At 42.0% G+C, this 13052-nt stretch overlaps 1 protein-coding gene across 2 annotated transcripts in view; it reads right to left on the reverse strand.

Annotated features, from left to right (window-relative positions):
• uvrag (UV radiation resistance associated gene) overlaps positions 1 to 13052 on the reverse strand; it is a 92310-nt gene that overhangs the window by 58587 nt on the left and 20671 nt on the right. For both annotated transcript variants that reach the window (XM_082549597.1, XM_082549598.1), the window contains exons 8-9: positions 9235 to 9361; positions 2626 to 2710 (exon numbers count right to left, since the gene is read on the reverse strand). In XM_082549597.1, coding sequence (XP_082405723.1) covers positions 2626 to 2710; positions 9235 to 9361 — 212 coding nt within the window. The remainder of the gene's footprint in view (positions 1 to 2625; positions 2711 to 9234; positions 9362 to 13052) is intronic.

Here is a 13052-nt window from a genome sequence, read left to right on the forward strand (position 1 = left end):
GCAGAGGTCAGTTAAAGAGATGGGAACAGATGAAAATCAGAGGGAGGACAGGGTCCCAATTAAAGCCTTAAAGGCCTGACAGCTACTGCTGTCAGGCCAGCTCAAGACAAAAGATGCAGTATAATATGGCAGTTTAATGTTGGAAAAAAAAGGAACAAAAATGGCATGATCTGGGGGTTTTCTCCTCTCTCTTCATGTGACAATGTACTGTTCAAAATTGTCATTACAGGTCAGTCCTTTTTAGTAATGCAGGGTCTGTCTATGGCCACTAGGAAAAATCATTCTTAATGGCTGTTATCCAGGTTTTAGTCTTTGACCTATGCGTATAGCTCCGAGGTGACACAGACTGAAACTAAAGGAAGCTGTGGAGCTAAGTGAAACCTACCACGATTCCCCTTTTCATTTTTTTGCATTTAAAATGTTGTTACCTGAACTTTTATAGTTAAAAGTCATGAACATGACTGGATGCCTTTGTATGAATACTCTCTAAATGTGTATGCTTACATTTAAGTGAGTCTGTTCGCATTTTAAACTCATGCCTCTACTTGTGGATCAGTGTGGATAATACCAAAGCATTTCATGCAGATACCTCTACGTTCTTCCATTAATGTGTGTAAAATCTCACCACTAGATGCTATTGGACTGCAGATTGTGCATAATCGGTGGCCACTGTAGAACAAACAGCTCGAACCACTTTCTGTGCATGCTGTGTTTGTAATGAGTGCAGGCTGTCAGTCCTGTATCCCTCAGCTATCACACGTGTCCACGTCTGTTTGCTCTGGACGAGGCTGGAAATGTTTGTGCAAAGAGTCTGACACAAACTGATGAGTCAGTGAAGCTCACATCTGACCAATGACAGCGATACCGAGGCGAGTCGTCGAGGACATCACCGAAGTTCTCGCTCAGTAATCCATCAACACCTACGAGTCCTCTCCTGCTCCGTCTTTAGCAGACTACACATGTGGCTGGTCTCTAGTCACATAGATAAAAATGCGATCAGGGTATGAATGCCATGCCTGTCTCAAGACAGTCAGGCAATATGGTGTCTTTTACAAACCGGCGCCTTGTCCTGTGTATGTTTAATGGACTCATTCTAAGTTTATGAGAACACATCAATTTGGAAGATGTCATTACATAATAACCAGTGTATATTTATGAATTCAACATTCGTACATTTAAAAATACATGTTTGTTTAAGCAGTTACTCGTAAAATACGCCAACCTAAACACTTTGTGTATACACCAATCCTGCGTCACAGAAGGAAGAGAAAGAAGAAGTTTAGTTCTCAATAGTAAAAACTTCTTTCTGTTTTTCTGATAAGTTAACTGGGTGCTGACTTTACTATTAGAACATATTAGATAAAAGTGGGATCGATCTTCTCTTTAAATGAGCAAACTGTTAACTCCGCTGTTATTGTGCAAGATACAGTGAAACTAATGTTACACTGTATCAGTAAATAAGTAGCACTTGTAGTTTATAATTGGAATAAATATACTGCTCCAAAAAGATCTTTCAGTAAAGATTTTCAACATGAACTTTTCTTTCATGAAGGTCCAACATGTCATTTAAGTGTTGCTTTTATGTTTTTGGCTTTTATTCTATGTTTGATTTGTTTTTGAGCACAACAGTTTTCGTTGTCTTATATAGTTGTGTCATGTTGGTTTGCTGTGTTGTAACTCTTTGCTTAACTGCTTTTTTCCTACAAAACTGCGATTAACGTGACCTCTGCTGCGAGTTTCTCTGGACAAAACCATCTGATGAGTTCAGAAAAGAAATATTTCTTCGGCTGAACTGCCAACATGTGGAAATGTGGAATGTCTTAATTAAAAGTGCTCTTAACTCAAGAAAGCTGTCACACAATAGTTTAACCTTTAACTATAAATAAATTAATAAATCGCACATCCTGTCTTAGTACAGAAGAATTCAAAAAAAATGCAGCTATGTAGCTATAAAATAGTATCATGAAAACACTGACGTCACATTTTCAGAGTAACACGATTGAGTAAATGTACTTGTAACTTTCTGGGGATCGAAGCCATGACAAGATTCAAATAATATTAAACAGAAACGTGGAAAGGCTGAGAAAAAGTGTGTATGCTCAGTATAACATTCCCTCGCTAAACACTATAAATGAAAAGAGACACTTTCATGAAAAACAAACGACAAGTTATTTCCAAGGAATGGATGTTAAGCAGATACAAGTGTCGGTGTTAATTTCCTGTTTGCTGGGTCTCTTGGCCCCTGCTGGCCTTCCTGGGGCTCTGGCTTACCCTCTGCGACTGCCAGGTACTTCTCAGATAAACAAAAACGTATCCAGAATGTGTGCCCGCCGCACACACGTCTCACCGCAAGCCAAGGCAAACACCGGCCAAACGCCTTTTTAGCACAATGTGCAAACTCTTGGTCGAGAACACATAAACAGGGAGCAGCGGCCACAAAAACAGGCTATTGTTTTGAAAGAGTAAGGTGCAGGGTGCAATCTTATACCTGTTAGCTCAATTTAATGCAAGTGACTAACACACTGAGCATCATCATTCAGAGTGTCCATCTGATGGGGTTCAAGCTTTTAAATCGTTTTCCTGTGCAGCAAACACAGAAACGGTTAATTGTGGTTTGATACACACCTCTTGGCTGTGCATTCCTTCTGCAGCTTGGATAAGGACTCTTTCTCCTCCTTCAGACGCTCGTGCTGAGCAGAAAACGAATCCTCTGACAGAGACAGAAAAGAAAAATGTAAATTATTAGGTGTGCGTTTGTTCTGGTCTATCTGAACAGCCAGCCAGGTGGGCTTGTGTTTGGTTGGCTGCCATCCACTGTTAAACCCGAGCAAGATCAAACAGCTGCTTTGATGAGCCCAAAACATTTCCTTCTGACACAACATAAAACCTAATGACATATGTATGCAGATTATAGGATTAGTCAGACAGTAAATACAGAGTTGGGGAAATGAATAAAATCAGACAGAAAAGTGACGGGATGATACAGAGTGAGGAAGTGGCGTTACCGCAGCATTGGCAAGCTCACAGTATGCACGTGAAAAAAGCAGAACGATAACGGCTAATTAAAGGTTCGAACAGCACGTCTCTCGGATAGAGCATCACATAAGATTGCGGGTAAAAGCAGTAGAAATGCATTGCATTCTTTTTCCTTGAACTCAATGTTTACAGTTTTTTTGGCTTGTTTACACAGCGAACGATTTAATTTTTATCCCTTTCAAATTATGAATAATAATCATTACAAAGGAAAGCAGCGCTGTTTGCTGCGTGACGGGGTGAACTGCAGAGACGTGCATCAATCTAACATTTCACATCAACTTAGCAAAGCAGTCTGTGCGTTACGTTCTGGCTTCACCACATGAGAAACGTTGGAGTGTCTCGTCTGGTATCCCGTACAGTACTCACAACAGCGTTCTGAGTCGTGTGAATAAATAGCATCCTTTCATGCAGATAAAAAGGGATTTTGATGGGAAAATTGTTATTGGATGCGACGCGTCCTCCCATAAAGGCTCCTCTCCTTTCACATGAATTTCCTCTTCAGGTTTGCCTGTGGTTAGCAGCCTCTTATTGCTTCTAATTCCTCAGTGGGAAGCAGTTTTGTTTAACTGTAAGAGGAGATGGACAGACGGCTGATCTCAAATCACACGCGTCTAACATTCTTGGCTTCGTCTAACTGGTTAAGCCGTGATGGCAGCTCCTTCTGAAGTTTTTCTATAACTCTAGTTCCTCTCAATGTATGCCATCAAACAAAGAGTTCAATCTTTAACACATTTGCAGAATTAAACACACATTCTAGCTTAGAATAATTCACATTCTGGCAAATGCAACTCATTTTCAGAGAAAGAAGAATTTAAGTGAAACACATTTTGTTTACAGTAAATATGTAGTCAAGCACATTTAAGTGGTACTGAATTCAGTTTAGTTCAGTGTCTGCATGAAACCACCAGAACATACAGAACAGACTGTATACAACGATGGGCACAGCATACCGATCTAAAAAATGAAACCAAAGCAGAAGTTATGTTAAATCTTTCCAACAAGCAACAGAGGGCGAACATCCTGGTTGCAAAGGTCTAGAAGAAAATGACTGTGCTGCTTATAGGTGCTATTGTGCAGTTGTCAATGTGTTAATGCTGTGTCCGTTTGCTTACAGAGAGGGTATACGACCCATCTATAAAAACAGGAACACATAGGCAGACAAAGATGAAGCTGTGCATAAGTCGAATAGACAGACTTCAGTTCTTTGCCTACTTTGGTTTTTCCCCTCCTTGCAGCTGACTAAAGAACCAACAGAACAAGCAACAATAACCCACAGACCGATGTTTGTGACACTGCCCCTTGGTGACAGTAAAGAGCTACAACATGCAGATAATGGCTCCAAAGCTGATCGTAGGGTCTGCTTAGGCCAGAGGTCACCAACCTGCGGCTCTTTAGCCCCTAAGCTGTGAGGGGCTGCTAACTGTGACATTAACAAAACACCACTGTTAAAGAGTTCGAAAGAAATCAGGTTTTTCCTTTAAATGTCAGCGTATTAATGAATGCTATGAAAAATTAGTGCATGCTTCCAACATGCGCCACATCACCACAGCTGCATCTGGTGGGATTCAGACGTGACACCTGTCTACTTTATTGTTGTTATCAGTGCGTTTTGTATTAAGCATTCTAACAGGAGAAGACCTGCACCTCACCAGTATATCCAGTATGAACAGAAACAACGTAGCACATGTCTAAATATTCTCCCATACAATTGTTTTTAAATGCACTGTTATTGCGAGTAGACAGGAAAATCCCTCACAACGCTCATGCGTGAAAAAAGACTGTTGCCCTCTTGCTGAAATTTGAATCTAAATAAGTCAGCAAAGAGCAGCGAGCACAAGTGAGAGTTTGGAGTAATAAAGCTTATCAAAGCACGTGCGATCAGGTGGATAACAGGATTGCTTTGATCGCATATTTCCACTCATATCCATGATTGTCCAACTGACATCATAAGGGTATGAGGTGAGAGGGCATAGTGCAGACAGAGCAAAGGAGAAAATACAGGTACTTCATCAGATTGGGAAGAAAGGCAGATAGCGTAAGACAGAGATCACAGGCCATCGCTCTGCTGTGAGAGATCACACGAAAACACTGTAACCCAGATTCCACGGTCTTCTACTGCTGCTTTCATGTAATGCCCACTTCTGTCCTATCTGCTCTGTCCATCCATCGTCTCGTGCTTTCATCCCACTAATCTGTTCCACGGTATGGAAAGACAATATACAGTAAAGACACAGCAGAGAATATGCATCGTTCTGTCCACTGGTCTCTCACTACACCATCTTCCATATTAAACGTGGAATAAAAACCAAAAAAAGTACTCTAAAAATAACTATTCTGACACTGGACAGACGAGTCCCCTCCGGACAATTTCCTCCTGTAAATCAGACAGAAGACTTATTGAGACTGGCCTGACCATTTGTGAGTACAGTACCACGAAAGAACTGTGTTCCTGCACTGGGTAAAGCCTGGACAACAAAAGCGATCCTCTGATCCGTGTAAACATGCGTCAGTGGCATTCAGGATCAGTCACCATCAACTAATGCACAGAAGCTACAAGTGGCTTTATCACGTGACGCTGTTGTGGTATGCCTTACAAAAATAAGGATCCTCTGGTTGCACGAGAAAGGGGACACAGCGTAAAACTAACATGTGAGGTCAACTCTAGTGACAAGCAGCAAAACGCAGCTTCTTTGATCTCCTTTACTATATGGATGGTTATATATTACTTCCCACCATCAAATTGGGCTGTCTGTGGCTCCTGAAATACCGGGCGCTTGGCACCCACGGTACAGAAATACTTTGAAAGTGCAGGACAAAGCTAGTCAGAAGGTGCATGCAAAGTTCTCAATGAAATGATTTAAAAAGGTGCATTAATCTAATATACACTGTAAATAAGCTTGGTTTTTATACCAGCATTTAACGCACATGAAAAGCTCAGTGGAAAAATATCAATTATTAGGACAAAATATAAGAAATTTCTGACCTCGACATAGAAATGTCAGAGGGGTCAGTAAGTATAAAAAGGCAGACGCTTGGCCTGTTAAGCAGTGTCTGACTCCAGTACCTGTCAACCTTTACCCTGACTCAAGATGGCAGCCAGCTGGTTGAAGTAAATGTGTAAAGCGGAGCTGCTGCTAAAAGAGCTCTAATGATGATCGCTTCAATATGAGACCTTTTTCACTGAGGTGACAAATACCTCCACACAACATACCTTCACAAAACCTGGAGAAACCCAACCGCTGACATTTATTGGTCAGGAGCCCTGGCTGTGTGGCAGAGCGTGAGAATAACTACTGTTACCAAGTACAATAAACGCTGCTCACAGGCCTGATTTATGTCATCTGCTCAAGGTGGGAGGAGGGAAATTAGACAGGCGGAAATTGTGACAAGAGTGTGACCCCACAGAAACCAAAGTGATTGATTTCAGAGGGAGGACAGAAAGACTTACTTTCAATTCATAACTTGAAAAAAATGGGGGGGAAAGTGATCATGCTGACATGTGACATGGCGTGTGCGCGTTCCCACGCACAGAAAAACAAACTTTTACTTTCCTGCTCTGATTTCCCTGGAATTACATTAATCAGCTGGTTAAACTAACAGCATCAGCGTTACACCAAACAGGCTCTAGCAAGTCTAAAGGAAGGTTCTAATAGTTCAACACTCGAGTCGTTTTATCTGGTTTCTCACAAGTTCAACACACGAGAGAAAAAAAGCAACACCTTCTCTACGTTTGGGTTTTCTGCACCTGCTGTTTTGTTAGGGAGGCCCATTCGGTGGGAACAACAGGTTGATAAGAGCTATTTGCTAATGGGCCCTGTGAACGTGTGGGAGACAACGAGACCACACGGCCAGGTACGGATGAGGTCCTAAAGAGCGTGACGAAGAATGGAGCTTACCAGCCCATCTGTGGTGCCCACGGGGGACATATTTCATAGCAACATACTTACACTCGCTGTAAAACTGTCAATAAAATTTGAAGGTAAACCTGCAACTTATAAGCACTGGAATGTGTGAAAGCTCAACAAATGAAACACTTGCTTCTGATTAAAACAACAGTGGCATATGAGATCGCCGCTCAGTCGCACGCTCTTGTGATTTTGCTGAACAGGAACCATTTTTGGCTCAAATCTGTCCATTTCTCACGGGCTTCTCGGGGAAATTTCTAAATGAAATTTAGCCTGCGATTGATAGAATCATATGCGTTTCAAAAGTGAAAGACGAGATCATATGAAACAAACACACTGTGGTGCCAATCCAAATATAATCAGACAGAAAATCAGCTGCTGTACGAAGCACTGTAAACACCTGTCTCCAACAGTATCCTGTCCTGTAATTAATGCACACTTTTTTCCAATCTTGAAACAAATGAATGTCTGCTGGCTGATTAGAGGAGTTAAACAACAAGCTGGAAGTACAGCTCAGCAGCATATGGCTTTTGGATTTTGACTTATGAGTCTGGGAAAAGCAACAAGACTTCAGCCTGGCTGTCTTTACATATAGCATTTCAATTTATCCTAAAAGACCAGATTTTCCCCTCTCTTTTTAACCAGCTAAAGGAATTTTCCTTCTATTTTTTAATAAGCACCTGTCCCGTCTGGAAAAAGGCCTCTATAGAGCTGCGAGGCAGCAGAGCCGTGAGTTCGTTTGGCTGCAGACAGAGTGGTGACAGACAAAGAGGAAGAGAATTAATGGTCATTTTTCAGAATCGTGTCACAAAGGCAACCTCTCCCTGAAGCGCTCTTAGAGCTCTTTTATTATGTGACAGCGTATGTATGAGTGCAGACTTCACGCTAATCACTTCCTCAGATCGGTGATTCAGTGATCTGTCTTTGCCAAAGAGCGAGCTGATCTTAAAGGACACAGAAATCAAGATACATCCTGTCAATTCATTGTGAAAAGTTGCACTGGGCTTATTGCATCAGAACATGTGACTATAGATATATAGATGGATATATCCATCTCTAAGATGGAAACTTCATAGGGTTAACTAAGTGACAACTGCACAAACACTTCTGCTTTATCACAAACTGCAGGAAGTATCTGTGTACTGCAGATCTGCTTGTGTTAAGAAACTCCATCTTCTGACTGGACCAAGACCACGTTGTGGAATATACTAAAATGATCTGCCTGCTGCTCTGACAACATGGAAACCTTGACCGAGCCGTTAAAAAGAGCAGATTTCTCTATAGATGTGTAAGACAAATTATTAACACCGTTTCAGGACCTGAATTTATGGAATCATGGGTGTAAAATCCATTAGTTTGGTAACAAGCTTCACTTTCTCTCTTTCAACAACAACTAAAACTGTCACATTACTGAAAGAACACATTTGGAAGGATTGGTGGAATTCGTTTTATTAAAGAAATGCAAATTATGTGCAATTTATTTCCATAAGCTGTGTGTGACCAATGCTGGATTTTTGATACCAAAATGTATTTTTAGAAAAACACTGACATCTATATACTGATCAACAACTTTATATTAATGCATTTGGCCAAATATAAGACTAACATTCAAGCAGCGGATTTTCTAATAAAGACAACCATCTGTCTGTTCAGCGACAGTATTTCCAAATTCTTGTTATTTTGTTGTTTGCTTTTTGCATTGTGGATGTGAATTCATATGTTTGAATGTGCCAATTGCACTACATAAGTGACAGGCTAACATCTCCCAGCTATTACATGAGTGAGCCAAAGCAAACTCACTATTGTTCTAAATGAACACGCAAACCGTCCTGGTTAGACCTGTGCTTACCACAATTTACACAAAATAGTCAAACTGTCAGAACTACTTTTATATTCTGTTCTCGTTACAACTGGTAGCTGCAGCAGAGCCTTCTGTGGATTATCATGAAAAGATTTGGGGATTTCGTTGGAATTGGGAGCACATGTTTTTACCATTATATTAAGTCTTCTTCCACAAGCAGGATCTGAGTGACGCAGCACCACTGGAGACAGCAAAATGAGTTGCAGAGGGAATAACCGATCATTTGAAGTTACTTTTATATAAGACCAAACTGAGCCTTTAATTTTTCTTATTGCTCGTGTGTTCATGTTTTCACCCACTAGTTACTGCAAGCAAGCACTAAACGGTGCACACAATAGCATCAAACAATATTAAAAGGTGATTTATGCATGGTGGTGTGGTGTTAACACTTTCCCCAGGTGCATATGCAGCATGTCCACCTATTCCGTTTACCTTTCTTCTGCAGCAGTGCCCTCTCTTTCTGTCGCAGGTCTCTCTCCCTCCCGAGTGCCTTCCTCTGCCGCTCCAGCTCACTGTGAAGGACCGCTATACGCAGCTGCATGCACTCGCGCTCCTTCTTCTGCTCACACAAAGCGGCAGAAAGGAAAGAGAAAAAGACAGTGAAAGAAAATATTTAGCATGTGGTCACAGCAACCTTTTATAAAGACCCCAAGATTCCTACTAGCTCCCACAAAAACAAACACTGTTTTTTAGGCTGATCCCATATCGCGCTGATTTAATGCACAACCACTGAGCCAATGCTCACTGTTAGCAATAACAGAAAGCACTGTCAACAGCTAATGATAACACAGAAAGGAAGATTTGCGTGTTCAAAACGTCTTACTGAGCCCTGGAATCATCGTTAATGTTTACTAATGAGCCCGAGTCATGGGAACGGCCGGCTCCAAGGTAAGTAGTACTGAGTTCCACGTTCAAACAGCTGGTCTGAGGTGAGCAGATGAGGCCGGGTGCCGAACCTGCACCAGAACCACAGTGAATAAAGTCTTCTCCCTTTCAGGCCTCTCACATAGAGCATATAATTTACAAATCATCTACATAACACATCTGTCCTCGTATGCAGTCATTTGTTCCTTTTTAAATCGTTACAGCTGGGAAAGAAGGTGTGTTTTGTAATATGTCTCTTACCATTTATTTCATTTAAACAATGGCCCGAGCATGTTTTTGGTTTGTTCCAATTTCCTTCTGTCTCCTACTAAACCCAACTTCACAGGTCTATACACACAGAGACAAACAGGTGTTTTCACTTATTGTGGCTGCTAAGGCCTATTTCTCATGTTTGCATAGCTGTGCACAGACTGTGACTGATTGACAGCAACCTGACTCACCTGTGAAAGTGAAAACATTCAATCTTGTTTATACAGCAACAAACCCCAACAACGGTTGCCTCAAGGTGCTTTACATATTTGGATGTAAACCTACCCTGCAACAATACAGAGAAAACCCAACAACCAGTCTGTGAGCAAGCAACTGGTAACAGTGGGAAGGAAAAACTCCCTTTCAACAGGAAGAAGCAGCCCTCGGCAGAACCAGGCTCGGAGCTGGGCGGCCATCTGCCGGAAGCGTTTGTGGGTGATGGGAGAAAGGCAGGTTATACTGTGAAAATAACAAACGTCAACTAATTCTTATTTATTCGTTTAATATTTCCCACTTGGAGTCATGGAAAGTCATAGCTTTCCATGACTCCCAGTTTAACTTAATTCATCTAATACTGGGACTCCGTTCGGCCCCTGAGTGCATCCTCTGTCTCAAGCAAACCATTTTCTTCTAAACAGCTATCCCTGTCAAACTAAAGGTTTGAAGCTATGTCTGTAGCCTGACGCCTGAGCTTCTGGATGAAAATTACTACCTAATAAACTGAACTGATCCCAGTAACAGACTGGTAACAATATACAGCTCAACAATGACTGAATCACAAACATGGCTGGTTGGGTGGATGGAATCCAAGTACACTTTAATTAAAATGAGAAAAATGAAAATATATGTATATTTACTTAATTTTACACAGTTTATTTTAATACTGTGTTTTGATTTCTCGACTGTTTGCGTAACTTTCCTCTGCCATATGATATTGCTTTATTACTGCGATATTACATAGAAAAAGAGAATAAAATAGAGTCAGGACAGTTATCTGGAAGCTGAGGAAACAGCTGTCTCCAACAGCAACCTGAGCAGATTTGTAGTCATGCAGGTGTTGTCTCAGGAAAGAATGTGTTATGAGTGGCAGCAGTGGAAGTTAGAAATATGTACGCTCAACATTTGGAGGAAATTGCTTGTGCATGGATTCGGCTGGGAGAACGTGAATGTGAAGTTGTAGCTGTGGGTTTGTTCATCAATTAAAATGTAAGAAAGGCTAAAGAGTAAGACGCCACATGAAAGTCTCAGAACATGCAAACAGGAAGACGGACACAAACCCTCAAACATAACCCGAAGCAAAAGACCACAATAAAGCCCAGAGACTCGAGATGAGTGACCGCCCCGAATTAAAACTCCTGCCAGGAGGCGCCTCTCCACCCCACATCCCTGCCCACCAGCGCCATCAGAGCGCAGGTCATTAGTCGTAATCTAAGCCTCTCCGAGCGGCGTCCCTTCATCATCTTCATTTCTCTATCTGGTAAAGAGGAGTGTGAAGTGGGCTCACCCTAATCATCTAATAAGGAACAGAAACAGGGGTTGATGGATGCACTTGCACAGTAGATGAAGGGGAGAGAGCAGCGACTGACAAAACCACTCAACGAAAAATGATCCATTCAAAACAGGAAGACGGATTTAGGGGGATTCAGGAGGGCAGCACAGTTGCTGAGACAGAAAAAAAACTATACACATACACACTTGTAATAAGGAGATGGAAGACACAAACAGGGAACTGATAATGATGTAAGATTAGGGAGGGAGGAGCGGGGACTTTGGCATCTCACACACATTCGCTTAGATAAGAGATCGCAGCCTGGATCAGAGCAAAAACAGATATGATACAGATTTTTTTCTTCCTGTGGGTACCGTGGAGAAAACACGGGGAAAGAGATGACTGATAGAGCCTCTATCTGTCCAATGTGTCGCACCCTGACACTTGCATGTTAACCACAACTGGCTTTGGCACGAACCACGAGCCTCCTACACTTTCACTGAGCACCAGAATTAACAAGTGGGTTGCTGTGATGTGTGAGTGTGTGTGCGAGACAGAGAGGGAGAAAGACTGCACCTAACCAGCAGGGTCTGTCTGATGTCTACTGAACATCAAACAGCAGTGGGTCAGCTGAGTAAATAAGCAGCAGGCGTGGGGGTGGGGGGGTGGGAGCGTGTTATAACTGAGCAGATTAATGGCAGAGTGTGGGTGAGAGGGTGAAAGGGGCATGTGCTCGGCTAGGTGGCCTCCACTCCATCGCCCTTTGATGCATGTTCACCATGACGCATACAGAAAGATGGTACAGAGCTCTCCAAAGTGGGAAGCCCTTAGAAGAATCACACAATGCTCCACTCACTCCAAGATGGGGGGGGGGGGCTTTTACAGAAAGGTAGAAGATGAGGATTATGTGATTTATTGGCAGATTTGAACTCTGAAAAGGGGTTTGAGGAATGTTTCACTGAGAGGGAAATATCAGAGAAAAGTTCTTGAAAGGGATCCTTTGTGGCGAAAAGAATGGAGCCTCGATGTTTTTGTGGGAAAGCTGAGGCTATAGTAGGGGGCTGCCTTAATAAGTAGGGTGAAGGCCTAAGGAAAGGAACAAAAAATAAAAAAATCAGGGATATCAAAAACTCATGAGGAGCAGCAAGATAGAAAGCAACAGCTGTAACAGCTGTATAAAGAGGCTCACTAAGCAGACATTCAGATCGCTTAAATCTTCTACCAGCACACATACACACTCTCAGAGTCCAGTTGGACTGGACACAAAAGCAGCCCAGTTGTCCACAATTGTACCGTGCATGGTGAGTGAAAATGCTTTTTTGTGCCGCCTACCTGGGGGACAAAAATACTAAAGTATCATTGCCTCCGGGCTTGTATAACACCAGAAGAGAGGGGATGCTTTTGAAGTGAATTTTTACAGTAAACACAATGTCAGACCTGGGATCGGTACTGCGTTTTCACAGCTGTGCGCCTGACAATTCCAAATATGTTAAACACGCTTCTTTAGCGTATTTGAGCACATTACAGGAGGTGGAAACATAAACAAGGCATTTTGGCGCAGGCATCATCACTGAGGAGCTGAGCTATCAAAACAATCACAATCGATGGATTTTCAGATCTCACATTT

The sequence above is a fragment of the Aulonocara stuartgranti genome (assembly GCF_965226115.1).
Source record: "Aulonocara stuartgranti genome assembly, chromosome: 10".
Classification (NCBI taxonomy): domain Eukaryota; kingdom Metazoa; phylum Chordata; class Actinopteri; order Cichliformes; family Cichlidae; genus Aulonocara; species Aulonocara stuartgranti.